Source organism: Monodelphis domestica, chromosome 1 (genome assembly GCF_027887165.1).
Source record: "Monodelphis domestica isolate mMonDom1 chromosome 1, mMonDom1.pri, whole genome shotgun sequence".
Classification (NCBI taxonomy): Eukaryota; Metazoa; Chordata; class Mammalia; order Didelphimorphia; family Didelphidae; genus Monodelphis; species Monodelphis domestica.
The window spans coordinates 697581105-697605449 of record NC_077227.1 but is presented as its reverse complement, the minus strand read 5'-3'; the positions used below and the strand labels follow the sequence as shown (position 1 = coordinate 697605449).

The following is a 24345-nucleotide window of genomic DNA, read 5'->3' as shown; positions in this document are numbered from 1 at the left end:
CCTAACCTTTCCCTTCAGTCTCCTCCCCCAGCTGGGGCTTCGCCGCAGCTGCGCCCTAACGCTTTCGCCGTCGTCAAGGCAACGGCCGCGGCCGCGCGCCCCGGACGGCCCTGTGTTACCAACGGCTCCGCCCCGCGGGCCGCGGTCACGTGGGGGGTGCGGCGCGGGCAGACGCGGTGGGCTGGGCGTGGCGCTGTCCCTGGACTGGCGGGAGCTGCTGCTGGAGGGGCATCTCGCGTCCGCAGGTAGGGCCTGCTGCTACCCCCGGCCACCCGGAGCGCCCCGCCGGGCCCGGGCCCGTCTCTATTTGAGCTTCCCCCCCTCCCCCGCTCATCTCTAACCCGGTTCCAGGCAGGCATCGCCGCCCCATCATGCCCCGCCCCACCTCGTTCCCTTCTGTGTCCGAAAATCCTCTCCTCCCCCGATGAAGACTTCCCCCCAACCCCCATCCTTTCCCGAGTCCTCCCACTCACCGTCCGAGCCCTTCCCCCATACCTTCTAAGCTCCGGGCCTGAGGACCACCCTCCCTCCCCCTCCCAGCCCCTCCTTCTAACCCTGAGCCCTTTACTCCCCCCACCTCACTTGAGCCCTTCCCTAGGTTCTGGCAGGCTCCAGGTCCCTTACCTGACCTGCCCCTCCCAACCTCTCTTGATACCTCCCCCCCAATATCCCAGTCTGAACCCTCTCCCTAGCCGCTTCTTAAGCCCCTGACCTGAGCCCCTCCCCCGCCCCCCTTGTCCCATCCCCACTTGAGCAGCCCTCTGTGATCCCTCCCTTTCAGGCAGACCAGCTACCCTGGTCAGAGCCCCCTCAGAAGCCCTCTCCCGTCTCCTTCCTTACTGGAGCTTTTCTCCCATTCCTCGGCTGGAGCTTCTCCAGAACCCCTCTCCCCTGGGTCCTCGCCTCCAACCCATCTGAGTTCTGATACTCTTCCTGGGGCCCCATGCACCCTTGACACCCCCATCCTGGCTTGAGGCCAGCCCTATCCCTACCTGAGCCCTTCTCGCAGATCAAGACCAGGCCCTTCCAGAACTCACCCCTTTTCTTCCCACAGGTCTTGTCTCCGAATCCAGACTCCATCTCTTCCTTCCCTGGCTGCTTCCCCAGGTTCTGACCCTATCCTCTCCCTTAGACCTGTTTCCTATGTCCCCACTTGACTCCCTCCATGGTCCTACCCCCACACTCTTTAGATCCTTCCCTTTTCTCCCCTCCTGAGCCCTCCACAGATTCCTTCTCCCTCAAGAGCTCTTACTCATGTCCCTGTCTTGACTTTATTGCCCCTTTCTCTTTCTCAATGTCTGTACCATTCCTGTACATTCTTCATTTATTCTCAACCTAGCCCCAACCTAGTATTACCTTTTTGAATAGAGGCCCCATCCCTTTTCTAGTCAAGACAAAACTTGGCTACATCCCATCCATTAAAAAACATTTATCTTTATTTTATCCCAATAACAATTTTACACATAAGTTTTCCAAAGTTACAGGATTCATATTGTCTCCCTCCCCACTCCCAGAGTTGACAAACAATTCCACTGCATCCCATCCATTTCATCAACTCTTCAAGCCAGGCTACAGCCTGACACTATCCACATTCTTCCTTTAGTCTTTCTAAAACTTGACATGTTCCTGACCCATAGTAGGCACAATTCTCCTGTCTTACATCCCCCTGCTCTGCAACCTCAGGCACTTGCCATCTCTTTCTTCCTTCAGGTTCAGTCTTGTCCTTTCCAGGTCCATCCCTGTTTGTCCTAGTCCTTCCCCATCATCAGAAATTCAACCCATCCCATGTTCTTAAAGGGCTCAGAGGCTCTTTTGGAGGTTGGTGAGCTTCAGGTTCCTTGGCTTATCTTTGTAAACCTTTTATTGACTTAACTAATAAAAAAAAGCTTTATGTTGAGTATTTAATTGATTCAAAGTGGTTTTTAGGGATAAAAAGATGAAAGGATGCTAATGCACCAGGGTAGCATTTCTTAGATTAAGAATTTGCAAGATCTTGCAAATAGGTTTCAATATGAATGATCTCAAATGTTTTATGCAGGCTTAATGATGATAACTGCTTTGAATTTATGTAGTAACTTAAAATTAAACATCCAGAGTTAGTACATATTACCTCATTTGTTTCAAAACATAACTTTTGAATAGAGAAAAGTACTATTATTATTTAAACTTTCACAAATAGAGAAGAGAAAACCAGAGAAATTTTTGTGGTTAGCTGCCCTGAACTAGAATCCAGGTCTCACACCTCTGATCCTATTACTCTTTTCACTAGATAAAAAGTCCATTGTTTCCCAACCTTTCTAGTCTCCTAACATATTCGACTAGGGGCAATGAAGAAACACCAGTAAGCTAGTATATACCAGGGATTCTCTTTCTTTTTTCAGCATTTAAGTTTGCCCTCACAGAAAGGTTGGGGAAAATATCCTAGATGATTAGGACCTTCTTGGAGCAATTCTCATTGAGTAATATTTAATTTTATTTAGTAACATTTATATTTAAATAAATATACTAAATAATATTTGTATTTATAAATATTACTAAATGCCCATTTATTAATATTTAAGTTTATTCATTGAAGATATTTATTGACTTACCTATTTTGTACAGAGCACTATGTGAGGTGATAAGAGGACCTACAAAAGAAATAAAAGCCATGGTTGCCTGGCCATCCGGAACTAACTTAGAGTCTAGTGGGGAGATAAGGCATGAAACATTTAAATAAACATAGTGATGTTTATTTAAAGCAAGGGTTTGGAATCAGAGGGCTTGAGTTTGAATTCCAGCTCTATTATTTACAGTGAATTTATATATTTACAGTAAAAAATTATTACCCCTTTCCCCCCTAAGCCTGTTTCCTCTGTAAAATGAGTGGGTTGATTAGAAGGCTACTAAGATCTGGGCTATGATTCTATAGGTGTCCTCAATAGTTCCTTCCTCTTCTAATCCTACAATTTTATAAATTCCAAATGATTTTCACAGATAACAAATCAAGAGATATCCCTTAGGACTGGACTGATGAGGGAAGGCTTTGTGAAGGACTCTAGGCACAAGGTATGCTTTGAAAGATGGGTTGGATTTCTATAGATCTTCTATAGGGAAGTGGGGTGGGTAAGGGGGGGAACTTGATTGCTAAAGATAGAAAAATTTCAGAGTTGCTGCAAGATTGGCTAATAGCAAATGTTTTCCACTTGAAAAAGTGAAGAGAACATAGCCTTCAAACTACAGGCCGGCTTAAATGACTTTGATTCCTGGGAAAATTCTAGAGTAGATAATTAAAGAAATTCTAGAAAAAGAATCAGTGATTCATCATTGATGAAGATGACTTCATCAAGCCTGGGTACTCTTGTTGCCCTTTTTACAGGATTACTAAACTAGTAAGTGAGAATGTTGTATACAGAAGTTTACCTAAATTTTAGCAAAGCTTTTGTTGTAGCATTTTCATACTGTTTTGTTGAGAAAATAAAGTATGGATTATATAGTAATAGCCAGATGAATTCAAAACTGATTGGATAGCTAAACTAATTAGTGTAGATATTTGGATGGCTGGACTAATAGTGTAGTTATGAATGGGATATTGTCATTTTGGGTCTTCATTGGAGTCTAGGAATCTTGCTTTGGCCCTGTGCTTTTTGTCATATTTATCAATAATTTGGATACGGGTATAGAAGGCATGTTCATCAGATTTGCAGATGGCAAAGTTGAGACATTGGATGACAAAGGCAGAATATGAGAAGGTCTTGATATTAGACGGAATGAGATTGAAATGAATAGAGATAATGTAAAATCTTGCACTCGGGTGCAAGATTTTACTTGGGTGCAGATTTTTCAGCTTCATAAGTACAAGCAAGGTGTGCTGAAAAAGATCGGAGAGTGTTAGTGGACTGCAAGATCAAATATGAGTTATCACTGTGATGTAGCAGCCAAAAAAACTAATGCAATTTTGAGCTGCAGGAAGAATGGTTTGGCCTTCTTTGGGCATAGTCCAAATTGCTCTCTGAAATAGTTGGATCCCTTCACAACTCCACCAGCAATGCAATGGTGTCCCCATTTTCCCATATCCCCTCCAATATTTTATCATTTTTCTTTTCTGTCATATTAGCCATTTTGATAGGTATGAGATGGTATCTCAGAGCTGTTGTAATGTGCATTTCTGTAATCAAAGATTTAGAACATTTTTTCATTCGATAATCGATAGCTTTGATTTCTTCATCTGAAAACTGCTTGTTCATATCCTTTTTGACCATTATCAATAGGGGAAATGACTTGAATTTTGGTAAATTTGACCTAGTATTCTGTGTATTTGAGAAATGAGGCCTTAAACTGAGATAATTGCTATGAAAAATTTTTTTTCCTGGCTTTGTGCTTTCCTTTGAGTCCTGGTTGTATTGGTTTTGTTTGTGTAAAACCTTTTGAATTAATATAATCAAAATTCTCCATCTTATATTTCATAATTCTCTTTTGTTTGATCCTAAAATCTTCCCTTATCCATAGATCTGACAGGTAAACTATTCCCTGTTCCCCTAATTTGCTTATAAGTATCACCTTTACATCTAAATCATGTACCTATTTTGACCTTATCTTGGTATATGCAGCAAGACTATATATACCTAGTTTCTGACATACTGGTTTCCAGTTTTCCTGGCAGTTTTTGTCAAATAGTGAAAACTTTTGGGTTTATCAAACACTGGATTACTATGGTCATTCATTCCTGTGTATGATGTACCTAATCTGTTTCCCTGATCCATCACTTTATTTCTTAGCCATATTAGCCAAATTGTTTTAATGGTTACTGCTTTATAATGCAGTTTGAGATCTAGGTGTGGTTCTGGGCTTCACAGTTTAAGATGGCCATTGATAAACTGTAGTGAGCAGAAGAGGGCAACCAGGGTGATGAAAGGCTTTAAGTTCATGACTTGAGAGGAGGAAATGGACCTGGAGAAGAGAAGCTTCATGGGAGTTCTTATAGTTTGTTCTGGCATTTGAAGGCTGGCATATGGAAGAGGAAGGAGTAGACTTGTTCTGCTTGGTTGGCCCCACAGGTCAGAACCAGGAGCAATGGATGGACATTATGAAGAACATTAGGTTTGATTTCAGGAGAAACTTTCTAACATTGATAGCAGCCCCCAAGTGCAATAGGTTTCCTGGGGAGATGGTAGGTTCCCTTTATTGCAGAGGCATTCCTTTAGTAGGCTTTACATTGTTTGGAGACTGGAAAGCACATTCTTGATATGAGACCACCTTATATTCTTTTCCAGGTGTATTTCTTTTTATTTTCCAGCTTTGGAACTTACCCTTTCACATCCATTTAAGCACATTGAAAGTTCACTATTCTGAACACAGTTGAAAGTTCTAGTCATTTAAGAATTTTGAGTTAAGAAATATTATTATAGTTACAATTTATCTTCTCTTTAATTCCTTATCCTCTGGAATAATTTTAATTGGGTTAGTTAAAATAAGGCCCCCTTTTTTTTTCTTGTGAGGAATTTGAAAGATGAGGCCATTCATTCCTTTCCAAATTTCTTCAGTTTACATTAAGGTTTAAAAAGGTTTTGAAAATAGCCTGTTTACTTACCTTTTTCTTCTTGGCCTCTTTGCCATTCATTTTTTTTTTCACTCTTTAGGGTACAATTCTTCCACTCATTTTTCCTTTAGAATTTTGTTTCACACAGATTTTGTATTGACTTTATTTACTTTATGCCTTGCTTATCTGAAAGATAAGTCATGTAAACAAGGTAGAATAATGGAATTCTAAGAAATTTGGCTTTCCTACCTTATAATCTTTGTCATAATCTTTATATTTTCTCTATTAGCATAATCTGTAAACTTGATGAAATATGATTCAATACAGAATGTAATACAGCATTCTTAGTAAGAGAAAAAAATAACCAGTGAAGAGTGTAATAGAAGAGACTACAAAAATGAGTGAGAATTAGAATCCTTAGGTTCTTATAACTTAGTTATACTGCTAATAAGTTGTGTGATCTTGGGCAAGGCATATCTTTTCTCTGACTGGCCTTTTGCTTACTCATCTGTTAAATGAGTGACATGGACAGCATCTTGAAGATCCAAATTCTACTGAACTCAATTTATAAATCACATGCTTTTAAATTTATTTTTATTTTTTCTAAAACTTTTACCTTCTATCTAGGAATCAATACTAAGGCAGAAGAGTAGTAATGGGTAGACCATGGGGGTTAAGTGACTTGCCCAGGATCACACAGGTAGGAAGTGTCTGAGGCCAAATTTGAACCCAGGACCTCTGATCTCTAGACCCAGCTCTGTCTACTGAACTACCTCATTGGCCCCCATAATGTTTTGATACAAAGAATTTTTCTCATTCAACCTCTTCTTAGTGCTTTAATGTCTGGCAGAAGCTTTTTAGTTTCAAGAATCAACCTTAGCTGTCTTTTGAAATTGCCTCTGTCTTGTTTAAGAAATATCTTTTACCCATTAATGTGAGAGGTAAATGAACTATTTCTCCTCTAATTTTTTTCACAGTATGATCTTTAATATTAAGGTCACATGTACATTTAGGACATGTTTAGGACTTTGTTTTGTGGAGTGTGGTATATGGTGTTGGTCTAAGCCCAATTTCTTACAGACTGCTTTCCAGTTTTCCCAACAACTTTTATCAAATAGGCAGTTTTTTCCAGGTAATTTGTTTTCCGCTTTATAAAACCTTCCATTATTGAGTTCTATTGTTTCTGAATCTTCCATGTATAATTTGTTCCATTGACCTCTCTCTAGTCTTTAACCAATATCAGATGGTTTTGATTTAGAATATAATTTGAGATCCAGAAGGCCCATTTCTTCCCCTTTGTCCTTCTTTTCATCATTTCCCTTCATAGTCTAGCTCTTTTGTTTTTTCCAAATGAATTTTGTTATTACATTATCAAATTCTGTAAAGTGTCCTCTTGATGATTTGATCAAAATAGCAAATAAAGTATAAATTAATTTTGGTAGTATTGTCATTTTTGTTATAACACCACAGCCTAGCCATAAGTATTGAATATTCCTTCATCTATTTAGGTTGTTCTTTATTTCTTTAAGGAGCACTTTGTAATTGATTTTATATGTCTTTTGTGTGTTTTAGAGAGTTTCTTCTGAGATATATAATGCATTTTGTACTTATTTAGAATAGGATTTCTCTATTATTGCTTCTTGTGTTTTGAAATGCTGTTGATTTTTAAATTTTTGTAGTCTGCAACTTTGCTGAAAGCTATTGTCTCAATTAGTATCAAGTAAATTATCATTATCAGCAAACAAGAATTTATTCCTTTTAATTCCTTTCTCATATCTATTGCTAGCATTTCTAGATCTGCATCAAATAAGAGTGGGCATCTTTACTTCCCTCCTGTATTTGTTGGAAAAGGTTCTAGACATTCCTATATCTGTATCCCAAAGAAATAATAATAATAAAAATTGGAAAGTGAGGGGATGTCTATAATTTGGGGGATGGATGAACAAGTTGTAGTATGTAATTGTGATGGAGTACTGTTGTGCTACTAGAAATAATGAACAGGATGATTTCAGAAAAACCTGGAAAGACTTAACACAAACAGATGCAGGGTGAAGTATGTAGAACTAGGAGAACATTGTACACAGTAATAGCAATAATGTAAAGATTATGAACTGCGAAGGATTTGCGGATCAAGACAACAATCCAAGACAATTCCAAAGGACTCATGATAAAAAATGCTATCTACCTCTAGAGAGAACTGATGGATTGTGAGTGCAGATTGACACATATTTTTTAACTTTATTTTTCTTGCTTTTTCATACTCCAACATAGCTAGTATTGAAGTATGTTTTTCTGTAGCTTCATATTCTTAACTAGTATATAGCTTGCCTTTTCAATGGGTGAGGAAAGGGAGAGAGGAAGAGAATTTGTTAATCAAAAAATTTAAGATGAATGTTAAAGATAAAAAATAATTAAAAAAAGGAACAAATTATAGAGTATCTCCTATTTCATATAGTGTTTGCTTTTAGTTCAGAGAATTGCTTTTTATTATGTTAAAAAAATTTTCCTATGCCTATACTTTTTGTGATTTTTAACTAAAAGGGTGTTGTGTTTTGTCAAAGGCTTTTTCTGCATTTGTTGAGATGATTGTGTAGTTTTGGATGTTTTAGTTTTAATATAATTATGTTGATTATTTTCCTAATGATGAATTATCCTCTTGCATTTCTGGTATAAATCACATTTGATCAGAATGAATAATTTCTTGGATAAATTGCTGTGGTCTTTTGATAGGTAGGATTTTAACATTTTTGTTCACCTGTGATATTGACCCCTGGTTTTCTTTCTGTTTTCTAATCTTTCCCAAGATTAGATGTTAGGACTATATCTCCACACAGTCCTGCCTTTGAGTTCAGTATGCTTTGTTTGTAGAAGCATATATTCTTTTAACATTTTTTTCCTTCTGTTCTTCTAGATTGACCTTTAGTGTAATTGCATTACCGGTCAATTTTTTTCTTTTGTTTCTCATTTTGGATTCCAGTTCTTTGATTATGCTCATTATTTTTTGCTGTGAAGGGTGCTTCTCATTTCTCTTTTAAACTATTTAGGAAGAGTGGGCTGTGGTTCCATGTTCACCTCAAATTCCAGAGTCATCTGTCTCATGCAATATTGGATTGTTTTCCTTTGTTTTATAATATTTATTCATAGATAGATGAACTTGTTATGAAATCTGGGGACCATATATGCTTCTGTTGTGATTTTCTTGTGACTGGATCTCAAAGTGCTTTGGCCTCCTTCCACCCTGGGCAAATTATGATACACCAACTGGCCCAGCTGGCTGCTGTTCTCTTTCCTACAGACTTAGGAAAATGCCACATAGTTTCCACACACACAGTGTCTCATACTACTGTGACCTGTGCACTCCCTGGTACTAGCAGTTTGGAACTTCGCAGTATTGGTGCTTCTGCATTGCAGCCCCCAGTAGGCTGTTGCTCCTGAAGGATTGTGGCCAAGTTGACTGTCAAGGATTGAGCAAAATTTTACAACATGGACCCTGGGTCTCTGTAGCAATGGAAAGACAGAGGGGAGACTGATGTGGTGGAGTGGGCATTGTTGCAAGCCCACATCATGTCCTTGGGTCTGTAGAAGAGGGAGGTACTGAATAAAATTCAGGGTCATTAAGTGTCAGTTTGTGGGTTTGGGAGGAGGTTTTTTTACCTTTTGGATTTTGAGTTTCCTAGCCACATCATTCAATTCTCTCATTTTAAAGCTGAGAACATTCAGCACAGAAAAGAGAAAAGATTTACTTAAGATTATCCGGCTTCTACCCAACTGCAAAGACAGGACTAGAATGGAGTGATGGTGACAGAAGGGCAGTTCCTCAGTCCGGATATTGTACTTTTCCCATGATATCGTGCTCCTTCACAAATCGTCCTCTTTATTCTAATTCCTCTCATTCTCTGAAATAGTTATTGTGCTGCTTGGGCTTTATGAAGTTATAGGTTTGTGAAGTTTCCCTTTCAATGAGTTATGACATGGGAAGGATCCTTCTTTTGATACACATTCTAGTAGGAGTTATTGAAGTTAAAAAAAAATTAAACAGCTGAAGTTGTTTTATCTTTGAAGCATAGTTTTTGTTTTGGACAGATTTGAGAGGTTATTTGGATAGGAAAAAATATCTAGTCTGCCATCTCGTTTCTCATGGGACCTGGAATTGACACTATAATATATTTTATCCTGAAAAGTACTTTCATGCTAAAGAGTCACATTCTCATAAAGCAGATAATTTTCCAGGTGGAAACACATATGACATTAATTTATTAGGCAAAGGTGCTCTTATTGATGTTATCATTCTTTCTTTTTTCTTTTTTCAGGGTTCTGTTAGCCATGGCTGCTGTTGACAGTTTCTACCTCTTATACAGGGAAATTGCCAGGTCTTGCAATTGCTACATGGAAGCTTTAGCTTTGGTTGGAGCCTGGTACACTGCCAGAAAAAGTATCACCATCATATGTGACTTTTACAGCTTGATCAGACTGCATTTCATCCCTAGATTGGTGAGCAGAGCTGATCTCATTAAACAATATGGACGATGGGCAGTTGTCAGTGGTAAGAAAATAAATTATCAATACTTTGACTTTCATTAAAATCTAACTTGCTATTTAATATCTTGTATTCTAAATTAGGAGACTTGTTTATTTGATTTATTTATTTATTTATTTTTTAAGCCCTTACCTTCTGTCTTGGAATCAAAACTGTGTATTGGTTCCAAGGTAGAAGAGTGGTAAGGGCTAGAAATGGGGATCAAGTGACTTGCCCAGGGTCACACAGGTGGGAAGTGTCTGAGGCTAGATTTTGAACCTAGGACCTCCCATCTCTAGGCCTGACTCTCAATCCACAGAGCTACCCAGCTGCCCCCAAGAAACTTATTTATGTATGGCATAATGGATGATGGTTGTTCAGTCATTTTTCAGTCATGTCTGATTCTTCATGACCTCATTTAGGTTTTTCTTGTCACAAATACTAAAATGGTTTGCCATTTCCTTCTCCATCTCATTTTATAGATGACCCTGAGGCAGACAGGCAGATGACTTGCTTAGGGTCACATCGATAGATAGTAGGTATCTGAGGCCAGATTTGAACGCTGGAAGACGAGTCTTCCTGACTCCAGGCCCAGCACTCTAGTTACTGCATCTACATGTCCTTTGGGTAGAAAGCTGAAATTAAAGGCAGGAAAATATCGGTTCAGGTTTTATTTCTGAGATAACATTGGTTCTGTGACCTAGGCAAGTTGCTTTCTCTCTCAGGTTTCTAGAGTACTTTGAAACCATAAGATGCAGAGAAGGTATCAATCCACCTTATTGGTAAAGGGAGTTCACCTACTCTGGAGTTTCTTATACCAAGTGTCAAACACTTCCATAAAGGTAACCAGAACCAGATTAAAATGTAATTCGGAAATATTTAATAAAATAAATAAAAATGTAATACAATGTAGATAGTCAGAGATCCATTTCTATTTAAATTTGACAACCACTGCCTTAGACCAGTGAAATCAAGGGTTAAGTCCTTTAACTTCTTTAGATGGCTATTTTGGTACTTTGACAAGAAAATACTATTTAAAAGGCCATGTGTGACCCTTCCACTCCATGTTTAGAAGAAAATAAAAAAAAGATTTTCATGGAATGTAAAAGCTGGAAAGGTCCTCATTAATGACATCATTCATTTTACTTATTTTAAGGCTGAGAACATTGAGCTCAGAGAAAGGAAAGGACTCACCTAAGTAAACTTCCACCTGGCCACAAAGCCAGAACTAGAATGGAATGATGATGGTGGGAGGGCAGTTCCTCAGCCTTGTACCCTTTCTATGATTCTTCCTCTTTTATTCTAACTCCTTTTCATTCTCTGAAATGGTTATTGCTTCTGCCTGGGCCTCATGAAGTTAGGAGTTTGGGAAGTTTCCCCTTCATAGAATTGTTTTGTTGCAACATGGGAAAGATCCTTCTTTTGATCCACATTCAAGTAAGAGTTATTGAAGGTTTTTTTTAAACATTATTTTATTGTGTTTTTTTTTAATAGAAAAATATAGAAATTCAGGGTTATACAGTCAACTTAATTTTAAGTAAATTTCTAATTTACAGAAATTTTGTTCTGGTTGAGCATTTAATAGTCAGTTATTGTTCAGCATACCACCTTTATTTTTTTACTAACAAAATTAGAGATCAGTTTTTTGGAAGTAGGAATACATTTGCTGACCAAAACATGAAAATAATTTCAAAACCAATTTTTATTATAAAAAAATTTTGAACTGAATAACCATAAATACAAGCATTCAGATAAATAGTAAGAAGATTAAATCACTCCATAGACTCCCAAGTTATTTATTATTTGTGTATTAACACAGTAATGTCTTATTTCCTTCTATCTTGCCTACAGATCCTTTTTCTTCTATCTATGTTAAATTTTGTCTCATCATTATCATCATTATATTCTTGAAGATTGTAAGTTTTAGAGAAAGTGTTGACCTAGAGAGAGAGAGACAGAGAGAGACAGAGAGAGACAGAGAGAGAGAGAGAGAGATTCCTTACCAATAAAATCACAGGTCTAGTTTCCCTCACTATCCCTGGTAGATATTGTTTTTTATATAATCATTGTGTATAAATTATTCAGATTTGGACTTTCTTGACCATTTCATGGGTATTTCCCCATATTTCTTTTGGATCTTCATGATTTGTCAGTTCTTATGGAACAATAATAGTCCATTTTATTTTTTGAGGAGAGAACTGGGCCTCTGATTTAATTGGTATGGGTGCTTGGGGAAGAAATTTCCTCTACCAAAGAAAATCATCTTCTCCTCTGAGAGTGTTCACTGTCTAGAGATTAGGTGGCTTGACCATGGCCACACAGATAGGTTTATGTCAGGTGCAAGACTTGCTCCCAGGTCTATATGATTCCAATTCTGGCTTTCTATTCACCATAACATGTTGCTTTTCCATGATTTTATTATTTTACAGTTTGTTGAGCTATTCCTCAATTATAGGACATAAGGGTTTTTTTTTTCAGAATTGTTTGCTTATATAAGTAAAATTACATAATTTTTTTGTAAAAAGGATCCTTTTCCTCTTAATAATATTCTTAGAGTAACTGTACATTCCCCTTTCTTTAATCCAGCAATACTACCACTAAGTCTATATTCCAAATATTTAAAAAAAGGGAAAAAGACCTACATTAACAAAAATATTTATAGTGGCTCTTTTTGTGGTAACAAAGAATTGGAAATTGAGGAGATATTCATCAGTTGGGGAGTGGCTAAACAAGTTATGGCATATGATTGTAATGCTATTCTAATGTGCTATAAGAAATCATAAGCAGAATGATTTCAGAAAAATATAAAAAGACTTAATGTGAATTGATGAAACTGAAGTGAGCAGAACTTGAAGATCATTGTGCCCAGGAACAATAATACTTTTGATGAAAGTGTGAATGACCTGCCTATTCTCAGCAATTCAGTGATCCAATATAATTCCAAAGACTAATCATGAAAAATGTCATCCATCTGTAAAGAAAGAACTAATGTCTAAATGTAGACCAAAATAATTTCACTTTCTTTTTTTTTCAAGATCTTGTTCACAAAATGACTAATACAGAAAAATATTTTATTTGATTGCACATGTAAATCTATCTCAGATTGACTACCATCTCAGGAAGGGGTATGGGTGAGGAAATGTGGGAGGGAGGAAGAGAATTTGGAACTTAAAATAAAAAAAAGTGTTAAAAATTGTTTTCACATGTAATTGGGAAAAATACTATTTTAAAAAATCTTCAGAATATAGATTTTATAGAATCATTAGATTGAAGGGTATGAATAGTTTTGAATGTTGCCATATTACTTTTTTATTTTTTAAAATCCTCACTTTCTGTCATGGAATTGATACTAAGACTCAGTTCCAAGGCAGTAGGGTGGTAAGAGCTAGGCAGTTTAGGTTAAGTGTCTTGCCCAGGGTCATATAATTAGGAAGTGTCTGAGGTCAAATTTGAACTGAAATCCTTCTGACTCTAGGCCTAGCTCTCTATACATTGTGCCTTGGTAATGAGCTTTTTTTTTTTTTGGCTAAATATCCAATCAGTCCTTTGATTTTGGGGCAGCAACACCCTTTACCTCTTCCTCCCTGAGTACCAACATACTTTTTAAATTAATATCTTCGTTTTTTTAAATGAACAAACATTGATTTTCCTTTCTTTCCACTTCCCCTTTTTTTTCCCAAAAGTGAAACAAAAATTTTATAACAAAGGTATATAGTCAGGCAAAATAAATTCCCATAGTGGCCAGAAATGCTTGTTACATTCTACATCTGGAATCTACCCACTCTAATAACAGGAGAGGGGGAACATACTTCATCTTTGGTCCTCCCCAGTTGTGTTTCAAAGTTGAGCACTTTTTGTCATTGTGTGGATTGTTCTCCTGGTTCTGCTCACTTTGCCCTGCATCAGTTCATATAAGACTTCTCAGGTTTCTCTGAAGCTATCCCTTTTGTCATTTTTATGGCACAGTATTCCATTATGCTCATATGCCTCACTGGTTCAGCCACTCTGTTGCAGCATACTTCTCTCCCAGCTTCCCTGCTGCTTTTCCTGTTTCGTCTATCTTCCTTTCAAGTTTCTTTGCTGTTTTATTAACTGTATCCCATACCCTAAGCAAAGGGACCCTACAGTATCTTGTACATAATTTTTTGCATGCTGTCTTCCCCATTAGGTTGTGATGTCCTTGAGGGCAAGAACTGATTTTACTTTTTTGGTGTGGAGATTAGTCCAGCCTGACAAATATGTCAGTGCTTCATCAATCTTTCTTGACTTGACTACAAGTTTTTACTCTTTCTCTATAGTCTCCCTTAGTGATCCCATCTATTCCTGTGGGTTCAGTTACCTCCTCTACAACACCATTCTCAAGTCTATATATCCAAGACTGATCTCTTTCCTGAACTCTAACATCACATACAAACTACCTTCGGGACATTTCTGCTTTGATGGCCTTTTGGCATTTCTGCCTTATTACATATTTCTATAAGGCACTCTTCATCTTCTTCCCCGCTCCCCCTGTTGTATTTAAAGCTAGTGTATGACTCTGATTTACCCTTTCTGGGGTATTTTCTGTTTCTTCCCTTCAAATACTTTCTGTACCAGATATACTGACCTACTTAGTAGTTGTTCCTTGTATATGATATCTTGCCATTGTGCAGACCGTTGCCCACCCCGCCTCCATGTCTGAAATGCATTTCCTTCTCTTTTATACCTCTTAGGAACCTTCTTTCTCTGTAAACACAGCACATAGAGGGCTAGCTCCCGAGTCAGGAAGAAATAAGTTAAAAATCCCACCTCAGACACTTGCTAGTAGCTGTGGGACCTTGGTCAAGTCACTTACATTCTCTCTGCCTCAGTTTCCTCAGCTCTAAAATGGAAGTGGAAATACCTCCCCTGCAGAATTGTTGTGAGGATCAAATGAGATATTTGTAAAGTGTGTAGCACAGTGCCTGCCGCATAGTAGGCATTTAATAAAAGCTTGTTTCCTTCCATTATTCCTCAAGTGCTCCCTTCTACATGTGACTGTCCAATCTCCTCTGTACTCTTTCACCCTTTGAGATTAATTTGATTATATTTTTTATTTATTTAGATACATACATGTTATCCTCCCATTGGAATATTAAATCCTTGATTGTAGGAGCTACTTCATTAGTATCTTTGTATCCTTAGCATTTAGCACAATTCTGTGCACACAATCTGTGTTTGTTGAATGACATTGACCTAACTCTTTAAACTTGTCTGTTCTTATTGAGGGCTCCCCCATCTTAGTCATCTTGGTTTGAAGCCCTTGTTATCTTAACACTTTTCTCTCCCACCTTTCACCCCACCTCCACCCCTCAGGTAGCATGCTTTTTGATCTGTTTGCCACAATGTCTCTTGCACCTGTCCCCGTTTTCTTCTCTCATTCTTCTTCCCAGGGCACTGGTCTAGCAGTGTCACTTTTCTTCAAAACTACACTTCAAAAACCTTGCATGGCTCCCTGCCGCTTTGGATTTATTGAATGATCTAGCTCCATTTGTAGGTTTTTAAAACCTAGTACTCCACAGTATTACCATCTATTATATTAGCATTTCATCATTTTAATGTGAGACATGGCAATTCAGGCTTGATTCCCTGTTAACCTCCGCAATTCTCTTTGATATCCTTGTCTAATGGTCACAACACCAAATTTGAAGTGCTGCACACCACAAAAGATACTCAGATCCTGTATTACCTTTTCTGTTTTCTTTTTTCCTTCCCCCCCCCCTTTTAAACATTATTTTATTTGGTCATTTTCAAACATTATTTCTTAGAAACAAAGATCATTTTCTTTTTCTCCCCCCCATCACCCCTCCCAATGGCGATGTGTGCTTCCTCTGGGTATCACATGTGTCCTCTTTTCCATGTTGTTGGTATTTGCATTAAGGTGTTCATTTAGAGTCTCTCCTCAATCATATCCCCTCCACCCCTGTAGTCAAGTTGTTGCCTTTCCTCAGTGTTTTTACTCCCATCGTTTTTCCTCTGCTTGAGGGTAGTGTTTTTTTCTCCTTGATCCCTGCGGATTGTTCAGGGACATTGCATTGACACTAATGGAGAAGTCCATTACCTTTGATTGTACCAGTGTATCAGTCTCTGTGTACAATGTTCTCCTGGCTCTTCTCCTTTCACTCTGCATCACTTCCTGGAGGTTGTTCCAGTCTCCATGGAATTCCTCCACTTTATTATTCCTTTGAGCACAATAGTATTCCATCACCAACAATGTGTTCAGCCATTCTCCAATTGAAGGGCATCCCCTCATTTTCCAGTTTTTGGCCACCACAAAGAGCACAGCTATGAATATTCTTTTACAAGTATTTTTCCTTATTATCTCTTTGGGGTACAAACCCAGCAGTGCTATGGCTGGATCAAAGGGCAGACTGTCTTTTATCGCCCTTTGGGCATAGTTCCAGATTGCCCTCCAGAATGGTTGGATCAATTCACAACTCCACCAGCAATGAATTAATGTCCCAACTTTGCCACATCCCCTCCAGCATTCATTACTTTCCTTTGCTGTCATGTTAGCCAATCTGCTAGGTGTGAGGTGATACCTCAGAGTTATTTTGATTTGCATCTCTCTGTTTATCAGAGATTTAGAACACTTCTTCATGTGCTTATTAATAGTTTTGATTTCTTTGGCTGAAAACTGCCTATTCATGTCCTTTGCCCATTTATCAATTGGAGAATGGCTTGATTTTTTTGTACAATTGATTTAGCTCTTTATAAATTTGAGTAATTAGACATTTGTCTGAGGTTTTTGTTATGAAGATTATTTCCCAATTTGTTGCTTCCCTTTTCATTTTGGTTACATTGGTTTTGTTTGTACAAAACCTTTTTAATTTGATGTAATCAAAATTGTTTATTTTATATTTTGTGACTATGTTTTGCTTTGTTTTAAAGTCTTTCCCTTCCCACAGGTCTGACATGTATGTATACTATTCTGTGTTCACCTAGTTTACTTATAGTGTCCTTCTTTATGTTCAAGTCATTCACCCATTCTGAGTTTATCTTGGTGTAGGGTGTGAGGTGTTGATCCAAACCTAATCTCTCCCACACTGTCTTCCAGTTTTCCTAGCAGTTTTTGTCAAATAATGGATTTTTGACCCAAAAGCTGGGATCTTTGGGTTTGTCATAGACTGTCTTACTGAGGTCACACATCCCCAGTCTATTCCACTGATCCTCCTTTCTGTCTCTTAGTCAGTACCAAATTGTTTTGATAACCACTGCTTTATACTATAGTTTGAGATCTGGGACTGCAAAGCCACCTTCCTTTGTATTTTTTTTTTTCATTATTTCCCTGGATATCCTTGATCCTTTGTTCTTCCAAATGAACTTTGTTATGGTTTTTTCTAATTCAGTAAAAACCTTTTCTGTTTTCTAACAGGTGCAACAGATGGCATTGGAAAAGCCTATGCTGAAGAGTTAGCAAGCCGGGGTCTCAGCATTGTCCTCATCAGCCAGAACGAAGAGAAGCTGCACAAGCTTTCCAAAACCTTAGCTCAGACCTACAAAGTTGAAACAGAGATTATAGTCGCGGATTTCTCCAATGGCCGAGGAATTTACTTGCTTATTAGAGAAGCTTTACAAGACAAAGACATCGGTATCTTGGTGAATAATGTTGGAGTGTTTTATCCCTACCCACAGTATTTCACTCAAGTCTCTGAGGACAAACTGTGGGACATTATTGACGTAAACATCGCAGCTGCCAGCTTGATGGTCCATATAGTATTGCCAGGAATGGTGTCAAGGAAGAAGGGGGCGATTGTGAACATCTCCTCTGGCTCCTGCTGCAAGCCTACACCCCAAATGACTGCATATTCAGCATCAAAGGTGATGACTATTATGGGTAGGAAATAGAGCCCTATTGTAAACTAATGCTATAATCATTGATTATATCTCATACTTTTAATTGTAGCTAGTATAGCTGCAACTAGTATAGCACCAACTACATCTTACTTTAGTAGAAAATGAGAAGTAAATATTTTCTTTTTTTTTTCCATTTTTTTCCAAACAGGCTTACTTAGACCACTTCAGCAGAGCATTGCAATATGAATATGCCTCTAAAGGAATTTTTGTACAGAGTTTAATTCCATTCTCTGTAGCTACACATATGAAAGGGCATAGCTTTCTACATGGTTTCTCTTGGTTGGTGCCATCACCAAAAGTATATGCGCATCATGCCATTGCGACTCTTGGAATCTCGAAAAGGACCACTGGGTACTGGTTTCATTCAATTCAGGTAAGAGGATTTGAACTTTATCTCATCTAAGTCAGAATAACCTTAATCTTTTTTGTATGATTCCTAGGAATTGTAGAAAATTTAAATGAAGGCTCATGTTGAGAAGCAGAAAGTTTTGGTTTATTCTTACATTGATTTGCTGTGTTTTTAGTTGTCATGGGAGCCTCCCTTTTTGTAATATTTGCATTAAAATTGTTAAAAATTAAAATGGATATATCTTATGGATTAGAAGTGCTCCTCTACATAAATGCAGATGAGAGCAAAAAACATTTTTAAATTCGATACCGTATTGTGGTAGAGAGGTGCTCTCCAGGTTCTCAAAAGACTATGCCAGTGGGCACACACTCTGACAGTTTGTACAAAGTTAGAAATGTTTTGAATATGGGCCTGGTGACAGATGCGTTGAATGTCGGTCATCTTTAGGACAGCTTAGCCATGACTTCAGGGGCACAGCAGTAGTTTGTCCACAGAGTAATGAATTTTAAAGACAGTCTTTTTTTAAGCCCTTACCTTCTGCCTTGGAACTGATACTAAGTATTGACCTTGTGTATGCTGTGCATTAGGTGTCAAGGTATAAAAATAGGGAAATGGTTCTAGCCTGCAAAACATATAGAAAGGGAATCTGGAAGAATTATACTATTTAACTATTAATGTTGGTTTGGAAAGCATTTCTTCTCTTATTAAGAAATAATATTAGTTTTAACCTTTGTTGCTATTAATTTTCAGCCTGAGAACATGCCACAAATTTGGCAGGAAGAATAAGCTCTCATTATTAGCTTTCCATTTGTGATATTTAAAATAAGACACCAGTCCCATTCTAGGGTAGAGTTGATTGGAAAATAAATTAATATATACCTTCCCTTAGGTTAATTATTATAAAAATCAGGAAATGTGCCACCATATATTAGCAATTGAAGCCAACACCACAAAAGGCTTTAATTAGGACAGGATGATTAAGAGGATGGAGAAATTTTTATTTTATTTTGAACTAGTATTCATTTCCATCCTACTTGGTCCCAGATTTTTAGAGCCATTCCCAAAAGAGACACTCATCAGAGGAAGACATGAGCATTCTGTTTTCTATCAACAAGATGAATATTAAGCGTTTTACTTTGGTATTTAATACTTTAAGGATTCATGATTTCATCATGTGAGTAAGCTTTCTATTCATGTAATTGGCCACAGAACTATATCTGTGGTTCTCAAAGGGTGGACCATTAAATTTTGGAAATCTGTTATTACAGATAAAAGAAAATTTATAAGTATGTTTAATATAAGTTTTAATTATCCTCCACATGTAATTGGTAAGTGGTATGGTTGAAAAACATAGCTTTCCTATTTTATATATATATTACATATATTTTTATATTTATACATATATAAACTAGGAAAGCTGTGTTTACATATGTATAGATGCACATATATACTTGTACACACATATATTCCACTAAACAAAAAACATGCAAAGTTTTGAACTTATAAAGAATTCAACAAAAATAGCCTCTCATTAATGGAAACTTTGCATGTGTGAGTCTAATGACTTTTCAGGAGTGGAGCCAGTGTAAGCATTCAGGGTACTTCATTTCCTCATAATGCAAAAAAGACTGTTAGGAGTAAAAATAAATTTGCACACCACGTCCTTAATGGGTTTAATGGGTTTCTTTTGCCCCAAGAATCCATTATGTAATGGCCAAATCTTCAGAGAGGGTTATTACTTCACTGGTCTAGGAAGACAGACACACAGTCTGATGCCTGATTCATACTAGAAGTCTTTTCAGCTTCAGATCTGCAACTTATAGTCTTGAAAATGCAGGGGCATTAACATATCTATAGTCCTAAAAATGCAGGGGTGTTAACATATCATAAAGAAACATCAGAGTAGGATATTAATGAAGGATTAAAATTTTCAACTAAATGAAATTTCCCTGATTTTTCAGATTTTAGGCTGTGATGATTCTAAATGACCAAAAGTATTAAAGAACTGAAGGTTTAAATCAGTATTTTCTGCAAGTGCTTTCTGTTTTATAGTATTTTATATGATTAGTGTTCATATATGTATTGGACTATTAAGAACTGATGAATATTCTGAAGCCTTATTAATTGGTACCTTTAGTGATAATTATAATTTGGGGGGGTTCTAGTATTGTTAGTAACTTTCCCCCCTTTTTCTTTTTAGTTTCTTTTTGCACAGTATATGCCAGAGTGGCTCTGGGCATGGGGAGCAAATATTATCAACAATTCAGTGCGTCATGAGGCCTTATCCCATAGATTGTGAACCTGGATATATCACCTTAGGAAGTCTTGCCAAGTTATGGGAACCTGCAGTATTCAGAGCATTGGAAGAACAACACTTCATTTTAATTGTGTATTTGCTCTTCACTATTTTGCTGGCACCTTATCGTTGCATCATTGGTAAAGCAGACATGGTACTTTTAAAGAATGATGGAAAGCAGCCTGAAGACATTGGCACAGTGTTAATATTGCATGTGAGGAGAACTGATCTAGGAAGCCTAGAGTTGGGTATTCCTTTTTTTCATGTAAGCTTTTGGAAAAACTATGTCAAGTGAGTCAGTATTGTACTATGAACCAAGATGAACTGAAATTGAAATGTATTCTCAATTTGATTTGTTGAGTCTTTTCATTTTAAATTTTCTTTTTTTGAGAGTGGTCATGTGTTTTCCTTTCAAGAATTATTATTTCTAAAAAAATAACTGGAAAAGGTGTGTTTAAAGAATTATTTTGAAGCTAAAAATGCCTGGTTAAGTTAGTAGCTGTAGAAATCCAACTACCTATGTGTATTGTATTATTACATAGATGTTGTAGTTTGAATCTCTTCCGATGAAGATGCTGCTTTTCATCCAAGAACAGAATTGTATTAGAGAAGTTTGAAAGTTGATCATTTTTAGAAAATGGTGAGATCTATATGAACAACTTTATAACTAATGGGCAAATCAGTTTTTAAAAGATATGCTAAATGGCTTTGAGTGGGAGCTTCATGGGATTTAAAAAAAGCATTTAAATCCTTTTCTTTACAAAAGACAAACCTCTCAAGTTTTGTTACCACAGTTTAGTAGTATAATTTATTACTTTCTGTTAAGTTCTTACTTACTATGGAGCTAGCCCATTGCTGGAGCTGCAAAAATACATCATAAAGTATCTCAAGCATTTTTTCATTTATATAATTCTTTTGGATAATACACTGATTTTCAGCGTGATCTTTTTCTTTTTACTGAAAGTTTGCCCTTTAGAAAGAAAATTATCTCACAGTTTTCTATGTGGTAATCAGTTCCAACAGCATTTATTGGTATAAACTCAATTGTTTGCTGAGGTAATTAAAATGTGGAGTAAATTATGTGTAATACTTTGTATTGTATCTGACAAAATAACAGAAGTGTATTTAGAAGTGTATTCTTAGTTTGTGCAATGAATGTAATGAATAAAAGGAATAATTGTGTTGGAGTAAAAATGACTAACCTGTTTAGACAGGGTTAGTTCTGAAATATAATGTGTGTGATGTTTTTGGTTTAGATCATAGTATCTTATTTGAAAATTCTCTTGTGAAAACCATCTAGTGCTGTCAAAACTGTGAAGCTTTATACAAATGTAAGGTAATGTTATTATTTACATATTGATAATTCAGGATTTAATTTTGTGATTTCGATGCAAATATATTGAGTATTCATAAGCCTGGTAAAATTATTTAAGAATCATGACTTTTGTGGAATTGTTTTCTCATGAAGCAATATGCAATTAAGTACACTCATATATATGCATATATATAAAATTATTTATAAATCATGACTCTTGTGCAATTGTTTTTTAATGAAATGATATATAAGTACACATAAGTATATATGCATATATAGGCAAAAGGTCATATGCCTGCTGTACAGGGTAATCATTGTTACCAGGAGATCTGAAATCAAGCCTTGCCTCTGACAGATAAGACCCTGTGACCCTGGACAAATAAGCCATTCCATGCTCTGTGTGCTATTATAGCTAAGGCCTTCACTGGTAGAGGGAGCATCCCCATCCCAGAATTCCCTGGGAGCATCCCCATCCCAGAATTCCCTCTGCCTAGTCATTCATATGGATGAATTTGTGTGTGTATGTATGCATATATATTTACACACAGAAGGAAAAAACACACACACAGTCTGTTAAGAGATTGTTGCCCTCTGATGCTGAATTCCTTTTCCTTAATTCTTATAGTCCAGATCCACTGAACATTTTCACAGCACTCCCTATCTCCCTGTTATTTTCTCCCCTGTTCTTCCTCTGACTCCTCTTCTGCTATTTACCCTTCTCAGATTCCCCAATTATTCCCTCTGTGCAGCTTGGTCTTTTTCTATAGGCTAACTGAAGAAGAATAAATGGAACAAGGTGGAATATTTTTACTTCTTAGTTACTACTGGCAAAAAGCACCAAGTATTTATTTACTAAGCACCTGTCATGGGCCAGTTGCTGTTCTAGGTGCTGGAGGTACAAAGGCAAAAATTGAGTCACTGCCCTCAAGGAATTTATTTTATTTGAAAAGATATGTCCACATACAAGGTGCCCCAAAAGTCTATTTGAAATTCAAAGTTTCAGTAGTTTAAAACTATACTAAGGCTTTAAAAATACTGTATAAGTATGCACAAAATAAATATAAGGTACTTTTTTTTGTTGGAGAGAGGATTGTAAGTGGAGGTAAAGTATGTCTGCCTTGTAGGCATGGAGGACAACCTACTAGAAGGGACTGGAGATGTGAAATGTCTGTAAAGAACAGAAAGGTGGCTAGCTTGCCTGGATCACAGAGTCTTTGGGAGGAAGTATATAATAAACCTCTAAAGGTAGGCTGGAGCCAGTTTTTGAAGGGTTTTAAATACCAAACAGGAATTAATATTTGATTCTTGAGATTAAAAAGTTAGCCCCCAGAGTTTATTGAGCAGAGGGGTGACACTGTCAGAACTGTGCATTAGGAAGAGAACTTTAGAAGCTGGGGGGAGGAAGGATTGGTGAAAGGAGAGATTGGAGGCAGGGAAGTAAATGATAAGGTTATTGCAATGATCCAAGCCAGCAATGATGTGAACTTGAATAAGGGTGATGGCTTGGCTGTGAGTGGACAAGAAGGATGGAAACATTTTGTCAAAACCACAACTGGCACTTGATTGGATATGTGGGGTGAGAGAATGAGAAATTACATGGGACTGGAAGAATGGTAACCTTCAGAGAAACAGGGAAGGGAGGGTAAGTTTTAGGGAAAAGTTATCACTTCTATTTGGGATATTTTGAGTCCCAAGTGACATTCAAATGGAAACAATCATAATGTAGGACTAGATATTAGGAGAGATGATGGCTGGTGGGGGTCATGGGTGTAGAGATGAGAACAACCCATGGATATCGATGAAATCGGCAAAGACATGAGAGCCTAGGACACAGCTTTGGGTTATACAAGTTAGGAGGCAGCTTATGGATGACAGAATAGCAGACCAGAGGCACGGATGGGAGGACCAAGAGAAGATGGTACCATGGTACTGGGGTTGAGCAGTAAAAAGTGAATATAAGTAGTGTGTCACCCACCCCCTCCCGAGTAGCCTGTCCATCAGATATTCCTAAGATGACACAGCTGCAACAGGGTTGAGTCTGTGTACGTGCTGTACATCAATAAAAGTCAAGATTGGGGGCTTCTTGGGGGAGAACCTCTGGAGAATTGAGAGGGAGAACCGAGAAGAGATAGCAGGCAGGTGAGGGAAGGAATGAGGAAGAGACTAGCAGGCTAGGTACCACACAGTCAGGTTACTTAGGAATATTTGTCTACCCTTCCAATAAACTTTATAAAATATATATCTGGGTAGAAATATTCCTTTTAATTATTACAGAAGATAGCTTTTTCTAGGAAGATGGTTAAGAAATGGAGGACAGAGCCCTTAATATCATGGTACCAGGCACATAGTGACAAGAGGAAAGTGATAAGAATCTCTTCCAGTGTATGAAGAAAAACAACTAGTTGAAACACCAAAACTAGGTGGGAGCAGAGGACTCTCAGTCCTGGAATCCAGAAGTCCTGAGTTCAAATGTGTC

The 24345-nt window shown here is 37.4% G+C and overlaps 2 protein-coding genes across 4 annotated transcripts in view; one reads left to right on the top strand and one right to left on the bottom strand.

Annotated features, from left to right (window-relative positions):
• DNAAF1 (dynein axonemal assembly factor 1) overlaps window positions 1-156 on the bottom strand; it is a 39344-nt gene extending 39188 nt beyond the window's left edge. The window contains exon 1 of the mRNA XM_016427772.2: window positions 7-156. The gene's annotated coding sequence lies outside the window, so the exon portion shown is untranslated. The remainder of the gene's footprint in view (window positions 1-6) is intronic.
• HSDL1 (hydroxysteroid dehydrogenase like 1) lies at window positions 72-21992 on the top strand. Of its 3 annotated transcripts, none has more exons than XM_056810226.1 (6): window positions 81-245; window positions 2977-3048; window positions 9829-10061; window positions 17428-17873; window positions 18058-18282; window positions 20459-21992. In XM_056810226.1, exons 3-6 carry the CDS (start codon window positions 9842-9844, stop codon window positions 20555-20557), a joined length of 990 nt encoding a protein of 329 aa, XP_056666204.1. In that variant the 5' UTR covers window positions 81-245; window positions 2977-3048; window positions 9829-9841; the 3' UTR covers window positions 20558-21992. The 3 variants fall into 3 exon arrangements, with proteins under 3 accessions (XP_001374727.3, XP_056666204.1, XP_056666211.1); XM_056810233.1 differs by lacking the exon at window positions 81-245 and adding an exon at window positions 1609-1818; XM_001374690.4 differs by lacking the exon at window positions 2977-3048 and having other exon boundaries at window positions 72-245.
• The last annotated feature ends 2353 nt before the right edge of the window (window positions 21993-24345 follow it).

Excerpts from the sequence above, each read along its gene's own strand:
- HSDL1 (XM_001374690.4), top strand. The coding sequence starts at position 9,842 with ATGGCTGCTGTTGACAGTTTCTACCTCTTATACAGGGAAATTGCCAGG. Across the intron at positions 10,062-17,427 it reads ACGATGGGCAGTTGTCAGTG|GTGCAACAGATGGCATTGGA; the intron begins GTAAGAAAATAA and ends GTTTTCTAACAG. Across the intron at positions 17,874-18,057 it reads CTGCATATTCAGCATCAAAG|GCTTACTTAGACCACTTCAG; the intron begins GTGATGACTATT and ends TTTTCCAAACAG.